Source organism: Eleutherodactylus coqui, chromosome 3 (assembly GCF_035609145.1).
Source record: "Eleutherodactylus coqui strain aEleCoq1 chromosome 3, aEleCoq1.hap1, whole genome shotgun sequence".
Taxonomy (NCBI): domain Eukaryota; kingdom Metazoa; phylum Chordata; class Amphibia; order Anura; family Eleutherodactylidae; genus Eleutherodactylus; species Eleutherodactylus coqui.
In genome coordinates, this window is record NC_089839.1 from 68,031,743 (window position 1) to 68,059,086 (window position 27,344).

At 41.2% G+C, this 27,344-nt stretch overlaps 1 protein-coding gene across 4 annotated transcripts in view; it reads left to right on the forward strand.

The window, feature by feature from the left end:
• Nucleotides 1–25,066, forward strand: part of EML6 (EMAP like 6) — a 196,103-nt gene extending 171,037 nt beyond the window's left edge. For 2 of the 4 annotated variants that reach the window (XM_066595700.1, XM_066595698.1), the window contains 11 exons: nt 3,054–3,227; nt 6,948–7,156; nt 7,544–7,701; nt 8,568–8,682; nt 8,768–8,956; nt 9,049–9,221; nt 10,940–11,102; nt 12,165–12,268; nt 12,441–12,594; nt 13,424–13,524; nt 16,546–25,066. In XM_066595700.1, coding sequence (XP_066451797.1) covers nt 3,054–3,227; nt 6,948–7,156; nt 7,544–7,701; nt 8,568–8,682; nt 8,768–8,956; nt 9,049–9,221; nt 10,940–11,102; nt 12,165–12,268; nt 12,441–12,594; nt 13,424–13,524; nt 16,546–16,570 — 1,565 coding nt within the window. In that variant the 3' untranslated portion in view covers nt 16,571–25,066. Of the gene's footprint in view, nt 1–3,053; nt 3,228–6,947; nt 7,157–7,543; nt 7,702–8,567; nt 8,683–8,767; nt 8,957–9,048; nt 9,222–10,939; nt 11,103–12,164; nt 12,269–12,386; nt 12,595–13,423; nt 13,525–16,545 lie in introns of those variants that run through there. The other 2 variants (XM_066595697.1, XM_066595699.1) reach the window with 2 other exon arrangements.
• The last annotated feature ends 2,278 nt before the right edge of the window (nt 25,067–27,344 follow it).

Genomic DNA, 27,344 nt, shown 5'->3' on the forward strand with positions numbered 1-27,344 from the left:
AGTGAATGGGGATGAGCTGCAGAACTACTCATGTTTTTGGAAGAAAGCAGCCATGTTTTTCTAATTTTGTACCAACTCTTTAACTGGATTCTGTTGATGGGGCTCCCACTCATAGAGAAAACAATCCATCTAATAGCTATATTGTAGGACATTGCTATACATACAGTTTCTGTATATATATTGACAGATTTTTAAATATATCTGTTCCTTACAGCGGCACATTATTATTGATGGAACTGTTCATGATGAGGCTTCTTTCAGTCTTTGATTCTGTACGGCAGATAGAGGAAGAATATTTGCACATTAGGCTGCTTTCACACGGGTGACAAAATTGCGTGATTTTATTGCGATGTGACAGTGCTACAAATCGCATGTATGTGAAGCCCAAGTTTTCCAGTGGGTTCTTTAACATTCGCAATTTTGTGATTTTATTTATTTATTTTCGTAACCCATGTTTCCCTATGGTGCCTCCTTATTTATCGCATCTAACGAACTATCGATCTTCATGCGATACATTTCCCAACCCCTAAAATAAGCCCCAGCTGCATTTCCTGGAAAAAAAGGCATGCTTACCTAGCAGGTTCGGTACAGGTCCTCCTTCTGCTGTCCGGAGCTCCGCCATGCATCTTGCAGTCCTTATTCACCTGTAGAAGATCACTTCCTGGTTACAGGATTCACAAATCCTGCCTCCAGGAAGTGATGGCTCTGATTGTTTCATCAACTTCTGCATTGATTGGCTGAGTAGCGCTAGATGAACCAATGTGAGGGCTGTGATTGGTTCATCCAGCTCTGCATTGATTGGCTGAGCAGAGTTTGAAGAACCAATCAGGTGGAGGTAGGATTTATGAATTGGCTGAGCCAATTCATAAATACCACTTCCACAACGTGATTGGTTCTTCAAACTCTGCTCAGCCAATCAATGCAGAGTTGCATGAACCAATCACAGCCCTTGTATTCGTTCATCGAGCGTTGCATTGATTGACTGAGTAGCGCTGGATAAACCAATCAGAGCCATCGCTTCCTGGAGGCAGGATTTTTGAATCCCGCAACCAGGAAGTGATGTTCTGTGGGCAAACGCGGACTACAGGACGCATAGTGGAGCTCTGAACAACAGCAGGAGGAACCGGACCAAGCCTGATAGGCAAGTATGCCTTTTTTTCCCAGGGAATGCAGCTAGGGCTTTTTTTAGGGGTAGGGTTAACCTTCTCGTGATAAGATCATGCAATCTAATCGCAGGCAGCAGAGCTACACGATTTTTTACAAGAAAAACGCATCACTGATGCTACAAAATTGCGGGAACACAACTATGATATTGCCGCAATTTTGTAGCGGCGATATCGCTATCCCCCATGTGAAAGAGGCTTGAAATGAACATGTTACATTACATTGTTACTAAGTAGATAAACTTGAATGGCCATACCACAATCCCATATTACACATTATATCTCTGTTAAGCCCTATGCCATTATACGGTATTCTAAACAATAGTTATATATTTATCTCTTTTCCAATCATTTCCATACTTTAAACATTTTGTTTTTGCATGCCCCTAATGCTGGTTTATCTTGCCTCAGCATTAGCTATATTACTTCTTTAAGTTGTTGGTAGCCCTGACGCTTCCCCATTTGCCATTGCTCTCACAACGCAGGTGAAATTGCTGAATATTCAGGTAAGGCTTACCCACAACTTTCATGTGTGTAGCTTCAGGTCCGCTCTGGTCCAGTCATTATCTCTGTTCCTTTACTGAGCTCAGATACATATCAACCATGATCCAGTTTTTTGCACGGCTCCCATCATCCCTCTCATAACTTTTAGTCATTCTCCATAAACCACAGTACCCTTGTTATCACAAGCTTCTAGTATGTAAACTTAGCTTTCGCATAGTACATTTTTGAATTGTAGATGTTGTTTTAGTTTACGTATATCTGTTGTATACAACTTGTACAAGGCTATAGAGGTCTACATTCACGCTGTAAGCCTTCAAATTCCACTATAACTATATATTTATTTGCCTTCCTTAAAAGGTTGTCCAGTTGTAAACTATTTATAGCTTATCCTTAGGATAGGTAGATAACTAGGATAAGCAGGAGTATGTCGCCTGGTCCCCACTGATCAACTGTTTGCCAGGCTGCTGCACTCACACACTGAGCTGATTTCTGCATGAAGCAGACAGCTCTGTTCTCACTGCAGTGGCCAGGCACGGTACTACAGCAAAATTCCCATTGATGTGAATGGCTTGCAATACTAAGCCTGGCCACTGCAATGAAAACAGAGCTGTCTGCATCCTGCAGAAATCAGATCATTGCATGAACACACTGGCACACTGAACAGCTGATCAGCTTAGTGGAGTCCTGGGCTGCAGAGCCCTGCTGCTGTACTATTGATGACACATTCTAATGGTAGGCCATCATTAGTATACAGCTGGACAACCCCTTTAAAACTAAGAAATCCTTAAATGAAATTAACAAAATGGGGCAACTGAAAGGAATTATATTTACTGATGATTTTTTAAGTAAAGGTCGGAATTCTGTGCTGATTAATTCAACAACTCAACTCTTTGTAGCAGTTGGACCTCATCTTTTCTTATACAGAGCTCCAAGTTTTTGGCATATCCTTAGTATTAAAAGATGCAGGAAAGAAGTTTAAAACATGCTGGCTACTTGCTATCACCACTAGAGGGAGCTCACTGCATACTGTCTTTTCACTGAGTTCAATGCAGTTCAATATGTAGTTACATCCTGAACTCCCTCTAGTGGTGGCTGCAGGCAGTACGTTCTGTTTGAAACAGTACATCTACGGTATGCATTGGATTTGGGGCTCTTTAACAGAAAAATGGACTGCTAGAGAGATATTAAAAAAATTATTCTGCAAAGAATTTCGAACCTATGTAGATAAACCCAAAAAAATTTTGGGATGGAAATTCATTTAAAGGGAGATACTCTTCAACCTTCAGTGTCTGCAGAATGGGCTTACTGTAGGAGTGTGAACTTACAAAATAGTCAAGCAGATTTGGTCTTAAACACTTGATAATGAATTCTTTCTTTTCAATGCAGGAGCTACTCCCTCCATTCATATCTGGGATGCTATGAGCAAACAGACTCTGTCCATATTGCGGTGCTTTCATGCTAAGGGAGTTGGATACATTAATTTTAGTGCAACAGGGAAGTTATTGGTGTCTGTAGGTGTTGATCCAGAACATACCATAACTGTGTGGCGATGGCAGGAAGGTAAGTGTATCATGTAGAGTCTGCAGATTGCACTGCCACGAGTCATTGAAGGTGCCACATGCACTTAACCCACTATCTTTAAAGGAATATTCTGGACTTTTACAATTGATGACCTACCCTCAGGCTGGGTCATCAATAGTTGATTGGCGGGGATCCACTGCTTGTGATGCCCACTGATCAAGTTGATACTTCGGCTCCTTGTCAGTGGATCGGGGCCAGATGTTGTCGTCGGTGGCCAAGGCCAAATGTGTTATAGCCGGTTTTGCTGGGAGTGAAGCTGTCTATTACATTCTCGGCCTTGACCACCAATGACGATGTGCAGCCTTGCTACACTGACAGCGAGCCCAGAGGACCAGTGGGAATCCGAAGATTCCTGCCAATTAACTATTGATGACCTATTCTGAGGATAAGTCATCAATTGTAAAAACCCAGAATACCCTTTAACATGCTGAATTTAGTTACTTACACAGAACTATATGTAGCTGCTAAAGGCTCCATTTCTGCAGCCTAAATACCAGAGGTTTATCATATAAACTATCCACACAACACCTTGAAAAATCCATTCTGCTGACGTAGGAAATGTGTTTAGACATAGACATTTACTTCTGTCTATGCTCATACTTGCAAGTCTTGCACACCAATACTCATACTTGCATGTGTGTACAATAACCTATTTATTTAACCCCTTAACGCTACAGGGTGTACAGTTACGTCCTGCAGCTTCTGGGTATGTATAAAAGGGGATCGTGGGGCGATCTCGCTCCATACTATGCAGGTGCTGGCTGTTTCGTACAGCTGTCACCTGCCCGCAACAGCTCCAATAAGCTGCACTGCTCATCGAAGTTGTTAACCCTTTAAATGCCTCTTTCAATTCTGACAGCGGCATCTAAATGCCCCAACCGAAGTTCGGGAGTCCTGCACTGCTCCCCGTGATAAGATCGCGGGTTACCATGCGGGTGTCATGGCATTTGGCGGCCTTCTGAATGGCCCCTGCGCTGTCATTGCAAATTGACTATCTAGCCGTGCCCACGGCTTGGCTAGATAGAGTGCCTGACAGATCGCAAAATGATGTAATGCTAAGGCATTACATCATACTGCAGGAGTGATCAAAGCAGCGAAAGTTCTTGTTTCCAATGGGGACAATAAGTAAAATAAGTTTTAAAAAGTTTTACTAATTATAAAAAAAAATAAACAGTAATAAAACTTACAAAAAAAACCTTTTGCCATTTTTATAATAAAATAATCTTTTTATATTGCTGGGTCCATAAAGGTCTGATCGATCAAAGTAATGCAAAGTTATTTACTCTGCATGGTGAACGTCGTCAGAAAAAATATATAAATAACACCACAATTGCGCTTTTTTTTTTTTAGTTACCCCGTCTCCAAGAAAAGATGTAATTAAAAAAAAGATATCAAAAAGTCGTTTTTATTCCAAAATGGTACCAAAGGAAACTACAGGATGTCCCGCAAACAATGAGCCATTGCGCAACTATGTCAAAGGAAAAATTAAAAAGTTATGGCTGTCAGAAGATGGCGACAGAAAATAATTTTAAAAAATTAAATATCTTTGAAAAAAACTAAAAGTAGTACAGCAAAAAACGATATAAATTTGGTATCGTAGTAATTGTACTGACCCATAGAATAAAGTTATGTCATTTAGGTTGCAGTGTATATGCCGTAGAAACAAGACGCACTCAAAGATGCCGGAATTTTGTATGTTTTCCATTTCACTCCACTTAGAATATTTTAAACGTTTTTCAGTACATTATATAGTATCAATGAAAAACATCTGCATCCAGCTGTTTCCAGCTCGGAGCGCCCGGCTGTTATACAGCCTAGTGGGGGATTCAGAAGACAAGCGAGGCCGCTTGGCTTCTGCATTTAGCTGTTCCCGCTCGGATTGCCCGGCTGTTATACAGCCGAGCGCTCCGAGCGGGGGGGGGTGGAGAATACAAGCGGGGCCGCTTGTCTTCTGCATCCAGCTGTTCTTTGCTCGGCGCGCCCGGCTGTTATACAGCCAAGCGCTGTTAGTGGGATATGAAGAACACAGCTGGACAGCTGTGTTCTTCATACCCAGCCTGTATTCAGGGTGCGGGATACAGCTGAAACAATAGTATCAGCTGTATCCCGCTGTGAATTCCTGATAAAGCTCATTGTTGTCTTTCAGCATGCTGAAAGACAAAGATGAGCGACGGCTTAACGAAAACTGTGCAGTTAGACATAACAATTATCGCTCAAAAGACGGCTTTTGAGCGAATTTTGAGTGATAATCGTTGTGTCTAAATGGGCCTTCAGGCTATTTATATGCAGTGCAAATATATACTGTAGTTGAACTTTTTTTCTCTTTAGAAAGGGACCATTTACAATGATCAGACATTTAGGTGTAACTGAACTCCTGGGGCAGAACACTTTAGTGGTAATCATAATCTTTATGTAGCGCCAACATATTTTGCAGTACTTTACAATTTAGAGGGAACATGAAGAGATAAAATCAGACATTACAAATACTAGTAAACTAATAAACAATTTAGAAAATAGGAATGAGGGTCCTGTTCACAAGAGCTTACAATCTATGAGGAAATAGGAAAGACACAAAAGGAGGTTGTTCTGTACAATGGTCAAGCCATCTTTTAAATAAATAGGGTATTATGCATAAAGCTGTACGACCTGAACACCAGCTGGTATATATGTATATACAGATATGAAATGCATTAGAGCGCATGGGATATGGGAGCTACAGTGGGATGAAGGGAGGCAGGTGCTGAGGGGGGAATATAGAAGTAGGGTGGATGGAGAAAAGTTAGAGAATGTGATATGTCCCTCTAATGAGAGATATTTTTAGAGCACACTTAAAGCTGTGAGTTTCGGGGGTTAACCTGATTTGCCGAAGTAGCAGCAATGTGGAGAGTTCTGCATTTGAATTGTATTCTATAGTAGATCGGGATACAATGCAGTGACTGGCAGAAGGTGGAAGCATCAGTGTAGTAGTTGGACAGAAAGATCAATCAGGATAGATTGGAGAGGGGAAAGTTTGGTGAAGGACAGACCGATCAGTAGCGAGACGAGAATGGATCAGGGCAGCAATAAGCATTTTTATGTATCCACAGTAAGAAAAGGGCTGATTCCGGAAATGCTTTTGAAGTGAGTAAGTTATTGAATATAAGGAATGAAGAAAAGGTCGAGGTCAACTCAGACCCCAAGACCATAGGCTTGCTACTTAGGAGTTATGGTGGTACCACCCATTAAAATGGAAATATCAGGTTTAGGTCAATTAGTAGATGGTGAACATGGCAAGTTCAGTTTTTGAAAGATTTAGTATCTAGTTGAGAGATAAAATGATGTTAAAGGTCTTGAAGAAAGAATCAGTGGTGTTTGCTAGTAGTGAGGGTGAAATATCTCCGAAAGAAGTATAGAATCTTGTCTTAGCGTAGAGATGGTACTGCAAGCCAAATATACTGAGGTAGAGGTTGTGTAGATAGAAAAGAGGAGAGGACCTAGGACAAACCCTTAGGAACAGCAAAAAGAATCGAAGAAGTAGTAAAGCAAGCAAATGATACACAGAGAACAGTATCCTGAAGGTTATACCCAGTAGAATGAAGCAAACTGAGAAGGAATTGGTGTTTAACGGTATCAAACGATGCTAAGAGATCCAGAAGAATCCGTATAGAGTAGTACATTCTGCACATTATGATACCGTATATTTTATGTTGCCATTCACAGGTGCTAAAGTTGCCAGTAAAGGAAATCATGTGGAGCGGATATTTGTTGCAGAGTTTCGCCCAGACTCAGACACGCAGTTTGTATCTGTTGGAGTAAAACACATTAAATTCTGGACTCTGGCTGGGAGCGCTTTACTGTATAAGAAAGGGATTGTTGGATCTGTGGACAATGCCAAAATGCAAACAATGCTTTCTGTTGCCTTCGGTGCTGTAAGTTGCACACTACAGTTTTATAAAACAGTCTGTTAGTACAGAGTATTTTCTACCTTGCTTCCACTTACTTTGAGCTTTTTCGAACTGCTATATAAATGCCTGGCTATAACTGCCCTTTATCTACTGTATATATGTACAGATCTAACAGTTCTCACTGCTGTCCATTCTCTTTTAGCCAATCAGTGTTTCTAAGAGAAGCCTGCATGTAGAAAAGAGGTTGTTTTATCCCTTTAACTATGCCAGGAAGACAAATGTTTGCCTAGATTTTGGAAAATCATAAATAGTAACTTGTTCCTGATAATGAACACGTCGCTGTCAGAGCCCAGCGTCTTAGCAGTATTTATATATACATGAAGACATGATGTACATTTGTAATCGTTGCAGAATAGCCTTACTTTCACTGGTGCCATAAATGGAGATGTCTATGTCTGGAAAGATCACTTTCTAATCCGACTAGTGGCTAAAGCACATACAGGTCCAGTCTTCACAATGTATACTACACTGCGTGATGGACTCATTGTGACTGGTGGAAAGGAACGGCCGTAAGTATATATTAAAGGAATATGAAGGCCACTTTATCCTTATGAAATGAACACAACCAATCACATTCATTAGAATTAAGGAACTATGTAAGGCAAATGGAACAGTGGCATACCTAATATAGAGGCAGGACTCATTGTTGGAGGTGGAGTACATTGGGCGCCTTCCATTGCTTGCCATGGCGCTGTCATAGTAAATAATATGAATACACCATGATGAAGCTTTAAAAATTCCTTAAGTGCAGATTCTTAAAGGAAGGGGTGCCCTCAATTTGATTCACTTTACAAACTCTTAAGATTACATTACATCCCACACTTTTAAATAGGTTTGTGTAGAGGTTAGCATTCGTATTCCTATCATACTCCTGGTGGTCTAGAATGGTTTACAGGTTACTACCTAATATCTCTTTTGCTTTAAGTTGATGAATGGGTTAATATAGATATCCATCTTATATGGGTTTGCCTGGTGGTTATGGTAATATCTAATATCCCTGGAGGTCTAGGGTGATTTAGTGGTAGACATTTAAAGGAGTTGTCTAGAATTTAAAAAAATTTAGGCTGACAACAAGAAATGAGATAAAACTCACCTGCTTCTCCAGCAACAATGCTCCGTTGGACCCCATTGGCCTCGGTTTTATTTCCTTTGCTGCAGTGATTACGTGTCATCCATATACGTTGTCTTTGCGATCACAGTCCTCAGCAGTCATGCTTGCATGTATGGCACAAGATTGTTAAGGCTGATGATTGGCAGCAGCACTCACGTTGGCAGAACAAGCAAACCGGGACTGGCGAGGACCACTGTAGTGTTAAGGGATCTAGCAGGTGAGTAATGTTTATTTTCAACAGTGTTGAAATATTTTCAATTTTAGGACAAAAGAAGGAGGCGCTGTTAAGCTCTGGGATCAGGAAATGAAACGCTGCCGGGCATTTCAGCTAGAGACTGGCCAAACCTTGGACTGTGTGCGATCAGTATGTAGAGGAAAGGTATGAACACAATTCCACCTAAGACCTTGTTCTTCTCAACAGTCACACATTTATATAGTTTTAAATCCAATGTGTTTTTCTACAGGGCAAAATTTTGGTCGGGACCAAAGACGGAGAAATTATTGAAGTCGGAGAAAAAAATGCTGCTTCCAATATCCTAATTAATGGTCATGTCGAGGGAGAAATCTGGGGCCTCGCAGCACATCCATCCAAAGACATGTTCCTCACGGCAAGTAATGATGGCACAGCGAGGATATGGGACCTTGCCGATAAAGTAAGTACAGGGTACAAATCATGTTGAAATGAAAATGAAGAGTCTTTTGGTCATGGAATTTATTGTCTTGTCTGAAATTGTAAATTCCACAGAAGCTTCTGAACAAAGTGAGTTTGGGTTATGCCGCATGTTGTGCAGCTTACAGCCCCAATGGAGAAATGGTAACAATCGGAATGAGGAACGGAGAGTTTGTTATTCTACTTGTAAATTCTCTGAAAGTGTGGGGGAAGAAGAGGGACCGCAAAGGGGCTATTCAAGACATCAGGTATACAATTATGTGCTTGCTGTGAGTATCCACTTGTCTTGAGACCTAAAGGTCTGAATGACATTACATAAAAGTTGTCTGAACTTACTGATTTTAGCAGGTTGGCCAACAATCCAGTGTGTATAGTGGCTTGCTGACTGTGTCTTGATTTTAGCATGCCTGATTCTTTCTTATCCATGACCATAAAATTGATGCCCCGATCCTTACGATTGGCCTTCCATAACAGATGCAATACACTGGAGAAATTGTCAGTTCACCCAGCCTTCCTATTGCACCCCATAGAGTGCACAGAAGCAGAGAGCAACTGCTAGTAATCATAAAACAAAAATATAAATTTTCCAGCAGTTTGGGTGGTATAAAAGGATTTCCTTATGTCAGCATTCCAGTAAAACATTGATTTAAAAAAACCCAGCATAAGTATTTTAAATGCCTACATGTTTCGAGCAGGAGTTCTTATGCCATTACTAAGAGCTCCTCCTCGAAACATGTAGGCCTTTCAAATACTCATGCTGTTATGGGTTTTTTTAATCCATGTTTTTACTGGAATGCTAAAATAAATCCTTTTTATACTGCTCAAGTAATTGAAAAACTTCTATTTTAATTCCATATCAGATGGCTAAGGGTCTGACTCACAGCACTCCCATAGATTAGCTGATTGAATGGGGTTTTGGCTCTCCAGTCAGTGTCCAGTGCCCACTATGTTGCTGTGCTGGGTATACAATAATCAGCTAATCATCTGGGTGCTGAAAATCTCACCCCCTAACAAAAATACATGATGTTATAGCGAGCTTTCAAACCTAGTCAGGGTTCTTCCTCAGCCATAATGAAATAGATCCAAAGAGGCATGCAAATATATATGTACACACATACATAGGAGAAGCCACAGACATGGATGTGATTCATTTGCACTTAAAATAATACCAGAACAGGATGAGTAGAGAAATAAATTAATACTTAAATAGTCCACTGATAAAGATGTGAAAGTTTTATGGTCTTTTAATTAGTGTTAGGGGGTCACCAGGTCAGAGTGTTATCTGTGCTATAGATTTCTCATACTTCCCAGTCACGCAAGAATCCTCGTGAAGAATTTAGGCCTCTATTGAAAGTGTCAAAAGTTGTTAGAAATTTGTACTCCTAAATTCTTCGATGGTTTTGTGATTTGAAATTGCCTTTTAATATGGTGACTTTCATACAGTATGCTCTATGTTGTGTCTGTGACTAGAAAAATGCTCCACCACAGGTAATTCTGTCTTTCTTTCTTTATTTGTCTGGCGGTGAGACTTCATACTCGCTTTCAGTTTTCGGCCTGTTTCTATAGGCATAACACTAATAGTAGCTGTAGGTAAACCCCAGGGAATTGCAGCTATCATGGTAAAATATCTCTGGGCAGGTAGCAGGCTTTCTTCCAGATCAGTAAAATCTAAACCAAGAATTCCTTGTTTAATCCTAAAGCGCAGGATCCAAGGAATTGAAAATTGATTTATTTAAAGGGTAAGCACGTTTCTGGAACTGGAGTCGCTTGAGGAAAGCGACTCTAGTTCCCCAAATGCATAACTCTGACTTTTACCCATTCGTAAATCATATTTAACCTCTTTGGATCCTGCGCTTTATGGTTGATTAAACAATTCTTGGACTTGTACATAATTACATCATTTTACCTCCTGAACAAGGCAGTTATTGCACACACCTAACTAATGCTATGGTTCACTTTTTCTTAGGATCAGTCCTGATAACAAATACCTGGCTGTTGGCTCAGGAGAAAACACAGTTGATTTTTATGATATCACTCAAGGTTCTTCGTTGAACAGGATCGGATACTGCAAAGACATCCCCAGTTTTGTTATACAAATGGACTTTTCTGCCGATAGTAAATACATTCAGGTACAAGTACATAGTCACCTTACTTGGGAATAGTCGGCAGCATGACTGGATTTATGGGAATAAGGCAGATGGAACAATACCTCTACAGCGCCACCTATTGGAAGGCAGCATTCCTGCAAGTCAATGTTAGACTCTTTACACAAGCCTTGTAACAATGACTGTGAATTAAAAGTCAAACCAGAATCCATACACAGGCAGCTGTTTCGGGGTGTTTGCCCATCATCAGTGTGCAGTAGGTTTCTGGCTTGGCTAGCTAGAGGCCTGTGATGTAGGTCAGGAACGCTAATATATAGTATAGAGTATGGCAGCATAAATGGTGCAGATGGCTTCCAAATAAAAAAGAGCCTTTATTGTTCCATAGATAGATGCATAGGCAACGTTTTGACCATATAGGTCTTTCTCTGGTCGAAACGTTGCCTATGCATCTATCTATGGAACAATAAAGGCTCTTTTTTATTTGGAAGCTGTCTGCACCATTTATGCTGCCATACTCTATACTATATATTTGAGTAACTTTCCGGGTTGATAGTTTACAACCCTTGGGTGGCTATGTATTGATTTGCGATTTGTAAATCCCCCCACTTTGTATTGGCATTGAGTGAGTGCTGCTGGATACTCTAGACTTTTGGATAGTGGGTCAGGAACGCTATCTATTCTCCCTAAGGAGAGCACCTAGAAGGTGAGTGAGTGAGAGGACTTATTAGGCCATTTATGCTCCTCTGGGTAATATGCAAATAAGGGAGATGGAACAATACCTCTGCAGCGCCATCTATTGGAAGGCAGCACATCATAAGGGCTCACATCATATGGTAGCAAAAGGAAGAAGTCTGTTTTAGTAGGTCAGCCCTGATTTTGTACATCTCACACTGCTTGGCTTCAGTCAATTAGAATGCATGATTGGTGTATTGGTGTGTTGTAGGTGGGCTACATGGGACTCTTGGTGGTGACTTCAAGATAATACTGATAAAAAGTGAAATCTCATGCATATATTGGGGTAGTAGTTGCCTTTTCAAAAGAGATTAGCATGTTAATGTATTTCCCATCGCCAATGTGATTTCGCAGGTAGCAACCGGTGCTTATAGGCGGCAAGTACACGAAGTACCATCTGGAAAGCAAATAATAGATGGTGCCTTGATAGAGAAAATTACCTGGGCTACTTGGACAAGGTATTATTCGATGAGATTTGTATTTAGTATTATATATTTAAAATTCATGATGCATTTTAGTTTGTGAACAGATACAATAGAAGAAAATGTGTAATCAGTATTGTGTAATATCCTACAGTTGGGGGCAGGAGTTGTAAGATGTCTTATCTATGACCAGTAATGTATTTATCAGCATCCTGGGAGATGAAGTGATCGGTATCTGGCCACGTAATGCGGATAAAGCCGATGTGAACTGTGCATGTGTGTCACACGCCGGACTCAACATCGTTACAGGAGATGACTTCGGCCTTGTGAAACTCTTCGACTTTCCTTGCACTGAGAAATTTGTAAGTGTAAATGTAGCAAAGTGTGACGCACTGCTGTGAAATATGGTTTTATATATGAAGATATACTTTAAGAGGTGCACACCCCATGGTGGCCCAACTACAGCCAAAACAAGGCATTTATCACTTTCTTACATTACATGATGAATACTTTGAGACAACTTGTGTTAATATGATAGCCAATGTAATAATTAGCTAAATTGAAATTTAATTTGACACTAATAGTGTCCCCTATATCAGCCCCAGTAGTGATAGCGCCCCCCTCAGAACGATATACTTACCTCCTCCTTGTCTTCAAAACACTGCTGCTCCTTTGCTCTGGCACAGCTGCGGGCAGAAGTGTGTACACCCAGACTCCTTCTCCTCCTCCTGCGAAACCAAGAAGAAGAGGTCAGGGAAGGAGGAACCCAGGTGTACACACTGACGTCAGTTTGTGCACCCATAGCAGTGCCACTGAGTGATTACCAGCCAGGGAGCTTCAGCACCCCAGCTGGTAATCACTTTCATGGTGACCCGACATCCCAAAAACGTGACAAAAGGCTGTCCCACTTAGGAATCCTGTGGACAGCGGGACACAGGGTCCCAAAGCGGGACTGTTGAGCCTAAATCAGGACGTCTGGTCACTTTATTCTAGTAATACTAATAACGAACGGTGTGCCGTAGGTTCACCACCACTATTATATTGCCTTGCCAAAAGAATTATACTTGCAAGCTTTCAGAACACACATTAGCTGTACCACTCCGTTTTTACTATCCATCAGTGTAATGTATCGCAGACACAGTGGAGATGTTCTCAGATAATTTTTTCCCCATAACATTTTCTGTTTTGCAGGCCAAACACAAACGTTACTTTGGTCATTCAGCACATGTGACTAATGTACGTTTTTCGCATGACGACAAGTATGTCATAAGCACTGGAGGGGATGACTGCAGGTAAATTCCATGCCATAAAAAAAGATCTATAAAATATACTACACCATAAAAATTAACACATGGCGAAAAGTATAATGAAGTATAGCCGTAGACCTCATCTGTTGTTACTGTTGTTGAGTGCACTACCATATTTTTCGGATTATAAGAACGTGCTGAAAACATCTGTGCCTTATTGTTCAGAGCAGGGGGTCTGACAGATACAGAGGACCCTGACCGCTGCCTTAATGATCCAACGGTGCTCGGATGCAGCACGCTGCATGATCACCAGGAGTACTTTGCAGCCATATATACTACAGCTGCACAGTCCTCCCTCCCCCTGCCCACTCAAAGGTAGTGAGTGGCCCCCTCCAGAAGTTAATGCTTAAGATCACTTACATCTTCTCCTGGGGTGCAGGTTCTCCTCTGTACACACAGGGACAGACAGTAACAAAGATCAAAGTTGCTGCAGTAGCAGCAGGACCATAGATGATGTCATACCATGTGATTAGGAAGCAGCAAGAGGGGAACATGTATTACTACACTTGTATTTGGGGATTTAGTGTTAATACAATTAGTGTTTAACATGCCTGCTGCAGGTGTATGAGTGTGTAGTAGAACTGTACAAGCTGTGTGTGCGCATGTATGTAGAACAGCTGTATGTGAATGCTGCAGAGCTGTGTGTATGTAGCAGAGGTGTGTGTGTGTAGTGCATATGTACAATTTCAGTGCAGCAGTGCTGTGGATGTGCATAATGTGAACTTATGTGCTTGCACCATTGTTTGAATGGACACACTAGGTTTAATAGGAACCAACTATTCACTGTTAACCTCCTTTTCTATACTAGAACACCAAAGTTAATGACGGTAGCCCCTCCACTTTGTTAGACCCCAAAAAACATTTAAATTGCTATAAAATCTATTTTTCTGTTGTCTAAACCCGGGGTGCGTCATACAGTCAGGTACGTCTTCTAGTCCGAAAAATCTAGTATATTTTTCGGAGTCAGTGGTGACTGCACACTGTAGGGCCTCATTCACACAGCAGTAGTCTGATCAGCACTTTGTTGTCGTATTTGTAGGGTTAAGTTCACATGGGGCGGATTTGGTGCGGAATTTTGATGTATTTATACTGGCAGCAAAGTGGATCTCGTTTATAAGCTGCAGAAATAACCCGCACAAAAATCCATGCAGAAATGAACACGCGGTGCGGAATTAAATATCATAGCATGTCAATTTTATCACCGTTTCCGCTGTGGAATTCACCTCTTCTTAATGAGGGGGTGAATTCTGCACAGAAATCTGCAATAAAACACGTACCAAATGCCTAGTTTTTGCCTCTGCAGGCTCCATTTTTTGGCTTAGGCTGGGTCTACACTGGGGCTTATTTCCAGCAGAGCGTCAGCAGCGGGCATTATGCGGAGATGGGATGTTTACGGGGGTTTAGGAGTCAGGACTGGTCCAGTTTCAGAAAAATGGGTGTATTTGCAAAGTTTAATGATTTCAGATGTAAAACACACTGACTATTGATTTAAATGGTAATGCATACCTCAATTTAGGAAATGAAGTTGTAGGAAATCTGACAACATGCCATCAGGTTCCGTGCCAAACTATTACTGGTCAATGTCCGTCCCAACATTTAGTCACCGTCTTCTGAGCTAATATGTTAGGAGTTCATCTGATAAGCAAAGATTGAAATAATCCATTTCTATAGAGTGCGGATCTAGTAACCAGTAGTAGATCATATATACATGAGATTGTTAGCAATGATATATCTATATACAATATAGCTAATGTATTTATACAACTTACAACCAATGTGATAACTGTACAGCGCTGTGGAATATGTATGCGCTATATAAATGAGTAAATAAATAAACCGTTCAGGCACTGAATCATATTTGTGTGAAGATTCTCTATGCCGGGCTCACACAAGCGTGTTGATATAGCGTATTACCTGCGCAGGTTTTGTACGCAGAATACACTGTACCAATCTCCCATAGACGACCATGTTGTTGCTCACATGACTGTGAAATAAACACGCAAGGAAAATCGCAACATGTTCTATCTTGGCATGTTTCTCTGATAATAAGACCCTGTTTTATATTATTTTTTGCCCCAAAAGAGGCACTAGGTCTTATTTTTGTTGGAAATCCTATTGTATATACCTAGAAGGCTCAGTTCACATCCCTCCCACTGCTCTCCACAGCTCTGATGTGCTTCCCGCAGTCCTCGGCCTCTCATACAACATCACTTCCTGGTAACGGGATTCATAAATCCCGCCTCCAGGAAGCAATGACTGTGATTGGCTCTTCGGCCGCCACTCAGCCAATCAATGCAGCGCTAGATGAACCAATGTAATGGCTGTGATTGGCTTATCCAGCTCTGTATTTATTGGCCGAGTAGCGGGGGAAGAACCAATCAAGAGCCATCAGGTTGTAGAGGCGGGATTTAGGAATTGGCTGAGACATGGCCAATCACAGCCATTGCATTGGCTTATCCTGCGATGCATTGATTGGCTGAGCAGTGGTTGAAGAACCAATCACAGCCGTCGCTTCCTGGAGGTGGGATTTATGAATCCCGAAAAAAGGAAATAATGCTTTACGAGCGGCCAAGGACTGCGTCAACCGCTCTGACCCGCGCCGCACCTCTAGAGCAGCGGGAGGGACCTGGACTGAGCCTGCTAGGTAATGTATTCTTTATTTTTTTAATGTAGTATAGCTAGGGCTTATTTTCAGGGTGCGGTTTATATTTTAAGCCTCTTCGAAAATAAGGCTAGGGCTTATTTTTGGGGATGATCTTAGTTTCCAGTAAACAGGGTATTGCACATGCATATACTCCATGACAGTACATGGAAATTGGCAGCACACAGCACGTACGTAATGTCATTGCGTACTTGCTGTGTGCCGTGCCCGTGTCTCGGGTGGCCCGATTCAAGATATGCTCGTTTGAGCCTGGCCTTATACTGTGTTTATATTATCTATTTACCTCTTTATTTATTTTTAGACCTGATCAAAGCTAATGCAGCCGCTACTTTTTTTTGTTGCAGCGTGTTTGTCTGGAGATGCCTTTAAGAGCCGAGGAATGCTTTCATCATGGTGTCTTGAAAATCGTGGGGTCAGCTATTACACATCCTTGTAAGATGCTGCACGGGTTTCTTGTGTCAACCGGACTGTAAAGACAACAGTTTAGAGACGGGATGTGTTGTTGCAAAGTGACGCAAGGCGATTGTTTTGCACAGCGCAGCATTTTACTTCTACGAAGACTGAGCTTACAAAGAAACGTTTCCATCCGAACATGATTACTTTTAGCCTTTCACTATATTTTAGATTTTCTAGCAGCGTGATCGAATCTTACATTGTACACCTGAGATCTGCAGTGTGGATTGATTTTCCTGATGGATTGACTAGAGCTGCATCCTTAGTGATTATGATAATAATTGCACATTTTGTAAAGAAATCTTGAGAACAATCATGCTATTTTTACATTTTCTATTTTACATAAGCCATGGTTAAAGCACTTGGACTTTTTAGTTGCTTATGATTATTCTTTTTTTTTAACTCATTAAGTGCCTTGAACTCTTTGTTGGCGGCCAGGCTCAGTGCAGCGCGTGGCATTGGTGCTATGACATCCTCAGTGATGGTGGCTTTATATGGAGTGATGCTCTTGTCACTCGTTCTTAATTCATGTGTCTTTCTATAGCAATGCGTCCATTACTACAATACAATGACATAAGTGATCACCGTGTAAACGTAGGATTTGTAGGTCTGTTCAGTGTAGCCTAAGGTAAGTCTTCCACAGGGAGGTTAGACCGTGCCACTTCATGTTCATAAGCTGTAACTGATCATTTCCAATGTAATGAGAATAGCAATCACACTCAGTGCTATGATGTGTCCCCATTATATGTGTATGTATGTATTAGTCCTGGCCCTATGATATCTATGAAAGACCAGACCACGAGTTAGTACCGTATATATAACGTTATAGTATGTAATTTTAGCCTCTCTTTACTAACATTTCACTGGAACACTAATCTTAATAAGTAATTATTAAATAAAGATCATTGTCAGACTCCTACAACAAGTACGTATTAGAGAGACCCCCCCCCCCCCCCCCAACTCAGACACTACATTATCTCCTGCGGAAGCTGGGACTAGCGTTGAGACCAAGTGGGCACCTTGCAACGAGTCTTGCTCATGTATATTTACTATAAGGCAGCAGAATGTATCTTGTAGCTGAGTGCTGGCAGACTGTATTGTGATACATAAAGGGTATTCTGTCACCAAGCTCATAAAGTTTGACTCAGAACTGACCTCCGAATCACAGAGCCGGGCTACACCGGCTCCTCCCCGCCTGCAGCATGCAGACTTGACTCCCCCTTTTTATACAAGGAGAGAGCTGTCACTCTGCATGCTATGGGCAAAAAGAGGCCAGCTCCGTGACTCGGAGCTCAGCTCCAAGGCAGACTTCTGCCAGCATTCAGATATAAAATATGTTCTGGTGCCCTATAGTGAATATATGGTAAAAAATTATTACCATTATCAATATCTAAAGAGTTAATTGTTTTTGTGTTATATATATATAATAACCGTGATTTGAAGAGCATTACAAAAAGGTGGCTAGTACATGAATCACTTCTAAGATCTAATCTCATCATGTAATGTTGTGATTCGTCTTCAGATCTTAAGATTTTGTTCAAAATTTGGTGCACAAGTCAGTCAGTCTGATAGAAGAGAATACTGGCTTAAAGTGAGCCTCCAGGCATGAGCCTAAAATTGATATGTAAATCCATACCTATGGGGGATAATTATCTGATATTTTTCCTCAGATCATGCTCCTGATTTTTAGCTCAACTGTATTGGAATAGAATTGTGACCTGTGACCATAATTTAACTGTAGTAGCTAAGCTGAAGTAGTCTGAGACACGCCCCTTCTCTGCCTCCTTTGCAGTCTGATTACACAGTGGGTGTGTCTCAGACTACTTCATAATAGGCAGTATAGCTAAATTATGATCATACCTCAGTCTTAACAGAGCTGAGCTAAAAATCAGTCACGAGGCAAGATCTGGGGAAGAATAAATAGCATGTAATCATTCCCTGTAGGTACTAACTTACAGGTCAATTTTGAGCCTCCTGACTAGGGGATCACTTTCAGTTGACTTTAGACAAATTTTTGACACCAAGCCATAGGATTAGACAGAAAGAATTTAACCTGTCCCATTAGTTTCCCTCAACAGGAGATATCCCCATATACATAATATTGTCAACCCACAAAAATATCATTTGTATGGTTGCTTTACCCATGAACCAAGCAAGTGTCCCATCCTTTTCAGCAATGTGAACATTTTCTGCATTCTTCATAATCTACTGAAAATCCATTATTATGTTCAATGTGCCTATTAGTGAGTCATTCATGACTTGTCAGATTGCCAAATAGCAGAAATCCAACAATTACTTATAATATTTCCAATAAATTTTTAAAATTCTTTAAAGGGTTTGAGTGTACTATATGCAGTCATGGCGGGAACGGCTGATGCTATTATTGATACATAGGCTCATTACTGGCACTGTTAGGTGAAATAATGTTCTGTCCATAGCGGCTTTAGAACACAATGTATTAAAAAGCATTAGGATGTTCAATAACAAGGATGTATTCGTCATCAAATATCCAAATGTCTCATTATTAACTCTTAAGGCCTTGTTCAACAACGAGGTTATAAAAATCCCATTCACACTGCGGCATAGTTTGTTTTTTGGAGTAATGTGCATTTCTTTTAACCCTTTCCAATCCACTAGCTGACGTCTACAGACATTATGATTTAAGGCTGTACAGCTCTGATGTTGGAAGACGTCCGTCAGGGTTCTCTTGCTGTATATTGCCAGCCTCTCTGCTGTCAGAGCCTATCCAACGTGTCACCTCATGCAGTACTGGCTTTAGCCAGCAGATAGCGCCAGGTGTATGATGGCAGAAAAAGAGTAAGCCCCCTAGGAAAACCAGGATACAAATTGGATTGGAAAGGGTTAAAACTTGTTGGGGCACATTTATTACTGCTGTTGCGCAGAGTTTTAGCATTAAGTTGTGCCTTTTTTTTTCTACGTAAATCGGTCTAGACAAATTTAGTGTGTTTTTTGCCAAAAACAACAGATGTGACGCCTCTCGCTCCACTTTTGAAAAGTGTCTAGAAAAGGGGGCTGCGGTGTGCAGTGAGGGTTTTAGACAGATTTAAGAATTGCAACTTTTTAAAAAACCACCACCATAACTGGTCACAATTTCCTGGAAGAGTGAACGAAACAAAGCAATATTCCCGTGCGACGGTCAGAGGACAGAAATAGCCAAGTGCGCTGCTCTAGACTGTTTCCCCAACAGCCATAGAAGCCAATGGGAGTTACACAGACGGCCCAGCTTAGTAAGCTACGCTATTTCTGTAACTGAGGACCTTCAGAAACAGTTCGTTGAGCTACACATATTGCATAACTCCCACTGACTTCCACAGGAGTTACGGAAACAGCTATTTCCATGATCCCGATCAACCAGACACCTTGCAGTCAGCGGTATTCCCATCTTGGCCAACACTGGAACCCCCCTTTATAATATTGGCTCTTGGTGGAGTATTTTTTAGTGGTAGTTGTGCAATGCCGGTATAGAAACATCTGAATGAGGCCTTAGAGTTACATTATTAGCCACAATTTTACGGAATTTGTGGACTACTGAAAATGATAAATTCCTGCAATATAAGTCATACCGTGTATAACACAAAGTGCGACAGCAGTGGGGAAATCAAAAAAGTGCTATTACCGTGACATGTGCCAGATTAATTCTCCCTCCTATAAAGGGACATGACATTTGGACCAAAAATAAAAGAGTGACATATAACTGACATAGCAAATGTCTGATATGTTGTGATGAAGCAATTTGTTGAAAAAATTGAATGCTATTCATCACATTTCCATTGAAATGCAGATTGAGGACATGAAATGATGTCTTGTATGTGACTTTGTATAACTAGAGGACCTGTTTTTTTTATTTCTGCTGTATAGATATTTACAGTTTACATCACTTTATAATGTAGGGTGTTGTGTTTATCATGTGCTCCAAAGAGCGTCGAGTACCTATGATGGCATTTATATATACTGTGTCTGATCAATGCCTTACATTCATCATGAAATATCTGCCCACTACAGATCAGAATATGGTTCATTGTCGGAAACTGATATATTGGGCTATTTTTGGTGCAAGGCCTAGCGGGCAATGCATGACACAAGTATTCAAAGGGCATAGCAAAAGAAATCCCTGTGTTGTATACCAGCTGCCCCCTTGGGCGCCGCAGGAGACATAACACGGTGTACCAGTTTTACCCAGAGTTCTGTTGCCTGTTTTGCCGCCTGCATTACATTATATAAGTGATGGTATCTATAAACTCCCCTCCTCTGCTTCTCTTTCTTCTGCCAAAAAAGCATAAAAAAACTGTTAAAAACCAATTCACTCACTTGGTTTTTTCTTCGCCTTTCCCACCCACAGCCTTCTGTGCCCGGTTTCCTATTTTATAAGCAGACATGCAAAACAGTGACAGAAGAATGGAGACTCGTGTCCCTTATGCAAGAAAATGAATCGACTTGCAAAACTTGGCTCCCATATATTAACAGGTCAAAGACATAGGGTAATCTGAGACTACTTTTAGGGCAGAATTATGGCGGTAAAAAGGCACAAATTTTGTCACAAGCCCCACTTGCAACAAAATTGTCACATTTTCTTCGTTTTACTCTTTGCCGTAAAAGAGACATTACTGCCCCGGACTGACAGATTTATATATAATTTTCACTAGAAACTGACGTAAATGATACCAGAAGTCTTCACCAGCTTCTTGCAGGCATAGATTACTGTCTTGGCGCATGAAGCAACTGGGATGTGCCTAATATATCAAGAGTTGGACACCTCCTTATGTATAAGATACATCATGCGCCAATGGAAATTTATTAAGACCGGTGTTTGAAACGCCGATGTTAGTAAATTTCCAAAATAGTTCCTTTTGGTGGTTGTTACATCATTAGCATATATGCAGTGACGCCTTTCTTGCTATGTTAATTGTGACAATGACAAAGTTGGGTCCTTTGCATCAAACAGCTGGACAAATGGCATAGCTATGGTGTTCTTATGTGCCAGTTGGGAGTAAAGTGAATAGTATGTAAATGCTAATGTGAATATATGGCAGCTGCTAGACCTTTCTTGAAAAGAAGCTGCGACATTTCCTAATGGTTGTACACCATAATTATGTCATAGAAAAGTTGCATGTTTTTGATCCCACTTGCACAGAATTTTTGTAAGTTTTCTGCTTTCTGCGCCAGACTTGCCACTTTCAGGAAAAGTTGGTAGGGCTTATCCGGAGGGGGCCTATCCACCCCAGACAAACAGAAATGTACGTCGGGTCAGACCATTTCTATATAGGCGTGCCGAGATGCATGTAATACATGAAGAGACACGAGTCTCTTCATGTATTAGTTGCATCGTGCAATGTAGGAAATTATACTAAGACCGACGTAGGAAATGCTGAGCTTAGTAAATTTTCCCCAAAGTGTCTGTTAGTCTGTGACTCTCAGTGATAAGAATAAGGGTATTTGTATATACAGTCATCATTTAGAGCTGAAAATAAGGCTGGCTTCACACTGGCGAGAAAATCGCGCGATGCGAGAGTGAGTTAAAACACGTGATTATGAAACCAATGATTTCCAATGGTTTCCTTCTCATTTGCGATGTTTTCACTCCTGCAACGCTATGTGAAAAAAATCACAGCATGTCCTATCTTTTTGCGATATCACAGCAGCGCCAGGCTCATTGAAAACAATCGAAGAACATTGTGATCTCCTGTAGCGGCTGTGACAGCCGCGTCGGGGAATTCCTTCAGCCCCGCAGTGATACAAGGCTGTTTCTATGTGAAAACTCCTCTAGAGATGAGCGAGCACCCAAGTGCTCGGGTCCGCGTTATTCGAGTCGGGCTTTTCGTAAAATTCGAGAGCTCTACTCGAGTAACGAACCCCATTGACTACAATTGGGGACTCAAGCATTTTTGTATGTGGGAAGCCGGGTTGCGAGCTTTTTTTTTTTTTCTTGGTTCGTGTGTTCTCTCTCTCTAATTCGCTCAACTCTAAACTCCTCACATCCAGGGATTTTAGTATGATTGAGAGGGTGGTATCGGGCCGTGAATCATGACCCAATTTCACCCTCGCCAGTGTGAAGCTGCCATAAGGTCTGTATTTAATGCGATGTGACTTATCGGCAGACCTCCTCTTCCCCATGTCAACCACCTAGCTACTCCACTGTGTAACACAGGTAATGTTATGATAAGGGTCTAGGAGTTTAGACAAGAAATCTCAGACTCTCTTAGAAGAGCGTCCACTGATACTATATCATAATGGGCAGGAAATGTTGAGCATGCAGCTAACTTTCCGTAATTCTGCAGAACATCGTGCATTAATTACACCTGGTGATAAACCTAGTGTGACTGCTTCTCATTATACCATGAAACAGATAAGAGAAGTGCCTCGTTTTTGGGGAAAAACAGAGCGTAAATGTTGCACTTGAACAGAGCGTAAATGTTGCACTTGCCTATTATTGGTATTGTGATTTACACAACCATTAATGCTCAACGTATATAAATAAATCAAGCTGCTGCTGATAGTGTTTGTTTTTTACTTTGAGACCAGCTGGACTTAGTAAGATGAGCAAGGAGGGAGAACCTTAGTGACATTGGCATGTGCATTGGCATCAACAGTCGTCTCATTCTATGCTCGGTATTGTAGACAGGTTGGGAAGTATTCATGAGAATTCCAAATTTGAAGGCTAGAGAAACCTTTTTGCATAAAAATCAATAAACGCATATTTTACTAAAGCCCCATTTAGACAGCACAACTGTCGCACAAACGATGCTCGACACTCGTTCCCGCATGTACTAGCTCATGTGCTTTTGCACAGGAGCGAGTATCGTTGCTTCACAGCGAGGCGGCTGAAGGAGATTTTACTCCTCGCTCTCCCCCGCCCCTCTCCGTTCACTTAACACAGCTGCCGTTCAGTAATGAACGGCTGCTATTTACACTGAACAATGTTCGTTCAACATTTTAAGCTGTATAAAATCCGGAATGATGTTCGTTCAGTCTAAATAGCAGCCGTTCAGCATTGTTTGCCCGACAATCGTCACATCTAAATGGGGCTTAAGTCCCTGCCGAAAAAATCATTCACCTATCTGATTTTTGCATTGTGTTTTCCTACTCATGCATTTAGAAAGCCTCATATTTACTCTGCAGGCTGTTGCTACATTCATTCTGGTTGGGGGACGTTCCCAGCACTGATCTACTGCTCTCTCTCAGGAATGTGCACAAGCTCAGCTCCTCTCCCCTCCCCTCTCCTCTTACAGAGGCTGTTTAGCAAAAACATGGCCACTCAATGCTACACTTCTCTCTCCATCTATTTCATCCTTTTTCTAAGTAGCCGCTGGTGGTTCCCACTCACTTCTGATTAGAACTGAAAATTCACTGTGAATAAAAATTACAGCCCTCTGTAATAGTATTTTGTCTCTGTTCTGCTCTCTGCCCTAAAACAATTACAAAAAGTCTTCATTTCAAAAAATACATTGATTAAAAGAAAAAATGAGTGCAAAGGTGTTCATAGCCTTTAATTTACTAAGTGTCAGAAGCAAAACTGAGGCTGGATAGTTGAACTGGATAAGTTGTGGTATGACAGTGGATCAGATGGGATTCATAGACTGCATTCTCACATGGAACAATTTAGCCTACGAGACAACTGCCTCCATTATTAGTCAGCTTTCACGAGACCCTAATACATTACATTTTAGGGTTCTTACTAAAGACTGGTGTTTGCAGCCATAATACAGACCCTAAAATGTAGGTGCAGTATGGCCATGTGAAACGAGCCTGCAGCTGACCATAGAACTAAAGTCTCTTCTTTTATATGACTGTAACAGGAAAGCGGCGCACTGATTTTTTTTTTATATGTACCATATGAACAATTTCCATATTTTCGTATTGTGAGAAATACAGTATTTTACTCAGATAATACTAAGTAAGCAATATGATTGTAGCGTTTACCACAAAGAAGATATGTACAATAAATGATCCCGCCACTCCTTATGTCAACAGCCAGCTTCACAGAACTTGTGCCGGATAGGTACGTAAGCCGACTATAGGAAGAACAGTCAATATCTATGCCAGTCACCATGTTTGCCTATGTCTTAATGTAAACCATATTGATTGTATCTATGGATTCATCTAATACAAAGGAGTGATTATATAGGGAGATATATATGGATAGAAATATATATGTATAGATATAGAAATGTGTGTTTGGCAATTGATCAGAATTATGGCATTAGAAGCCGTGGCAGGTATGTAATACAGGGGTTATATTCTCTGGATCTTGGTGCACTTCAGTGAATTCTCCCCTTACTATATATATATAAATGCTTCATTCCTAAGATCTGTACAATATTGTAAAATGATATATTAATGTATAGAATTATTTTTGAATCATTCTTTGTGCAAGTTTTAAAAATCCAATTTTTGTGGTGAATAAATCTGTGTTGCATTTTTTATTGTGTAACGTTTGGTCTTTATACATTTCAGTTCATAATGGTAAATAGATGCATATAATTCTTTTGTGCTTTATACAATGGAGATTCCTCGCTCTTTTTAGGATTACTATAAGTAGAATTAGAATTAAGATATCTTGTGAAAACCTATTCCAAAATAAGTGTGCAGCGTACTTCCTGTAACTAAAAGTGGAAATTAAGTTTACCTGCAGTGACCACTAGAGGGAGACTAAGAGCTCAGTGCATACTATGTTACTAGTAAACATACATTTTTTGTGTCATGGAAATGATGCAGATTTTCCAAAGGTTTCACCATTTGCACTCCGTGAAATCTGCTATTAAAATCCACAGGAAACTAATGGCATTCTGCAGATTTAAAATCTGTGCCATAGTTCAATTTAGCGCAGATTTTTTTTCTGCAGCATGATGAGATTTCTTGTAAACTCCTCCACACGGTTTGTACTGAAAATGCGGCAAATGTTCCACCTGAAATTCATGTCGCTGAACCCCAGGGCTCCTCCCTAATGCTGGCTAAAGACAGCCAAGACTTTATCATTTAACTATATATCTATGCAGGGGATGCAGGAAAACAAAGATACAGCTGATATGTATTAAGAAATGATTAAGCGGATTTTTGGACCTGGACATTATGTTAAAAGGCAGAGATTCACTTTATCTTTTGAACTGTAAGAATGTAGCCGAGGGAGACTGTAATGCCCCTCAATATCCTTCCCCGTATAAAGGTATGAGACTGTTGAATTTGGTCTTATGTAGTAATGAATCATGGTTGATCCAAAAAGGCAGATCCTCTAGGTTTTTTTGGGGGGGCAAATACATGCATACAGAAAGGATGGCTCAATTTATATACAATACATATGTAATTAATACCACATAGGACCCTCTCTAGCCTGGCGAAGTGTAGCAATTAGAGATGAGCGAACGTACTCGGATAAGCACTACTCGTCCGAGTAATGTGCTTTATCCGAGTATCGCTGTGCTCGTCTTGAAAGATTCGGGGAGCGCCGCTGCTGACAGGTGAGTTGCGGCGGGGAGCAGGGGAGAGCGGGCGGGAGAGAAGGAGAGAAAGAGCTCCCCTCCATTCCTCCCGGCTCTCCCCTGCAGCTCCCCGCTCTGCGGCGCTCCCCGAATCTTTCAAGACGAGTACAGCGATACTCGGATAAAGCACATTACTCGGACGAGTAGTGCTTATCCGAGTACGTTCGCTCATCTCTAGTAGCAATTTATACTAGATAACACCTCACAACGTATGGTACATTTAGACGGAACAATTATCATTCCAAAAATTTTCGTTGGCTCGTTCACTTCTCGGTTAAACATACCCTGTTCAGTATTTCACATAGGAATGTATGCAAATAAGGAAAATGGAACAATACCTCTGCAGCGCCACCTATTGGATCACAGCGATCCGGCAAATCAATGTCAGACACTTTAAGACTTGTTTAAAGGGTTTGACATTGATTTGTAGGAATGCTGCCATCCAACAGGTGTCGCTGCAGAGTTATTGTTCCATCTTCCTTATTTACGTATATTTCGCAGAGGAGCTTGCATGGCCTTATAAGTCTCCTCACTTACCTCCTATGTGCTTTCCTTGAGAAGAGAGGATACCCTTCCTAACCCACATGAGAATCATTCAGCTCTTGTTCACCTTTCGCTCAGGGTTTCACATTCCGAATGATGACATGTCTGTCTAAACAGTCTGCATGAGCTGGTGATGACATCACCGGCATGGGCAATCGAGAGTTGTGCAATTCTCGTGGTGCGTAAAGGGTCGTTATACAGGTGTGGACATACCCAAGCCGTCCTTAGAGGTAACATCACTTCATAAACAAGTTACATACTGCTATCCTATGACTTTTAGTACATAAATGGATATTAAAAATCTAGGCACTCCTATTAAAATGCCAGGTTTTGTCATGTTAAAGAATCCGACAAAGATGAATCATTTCAGATTTATTTCCACCTTCAGTGTGACCCGTTACCTGTACAATTCCATTGAAAAACAAATTGAAGTCTTTTAGGGTGGTAAATAGAGATGAGCGAGCGTACTCGGCCACGCCCCTTTTTCGCCCAAGTACCGCGATTTTCGAGTACTTCCGTACTCGGGCGAAAAGATTCGGGGGGCGCCGTGGGTGAGTGGGGAGTTGCAGCGGGGAGTGGGGGGGGGGAGAGGGAGAGAGAGAGGGCTCCCCCCTGTTCCCCGCTGCTACCCCCCGCGCTGCCACGCCTCCCCC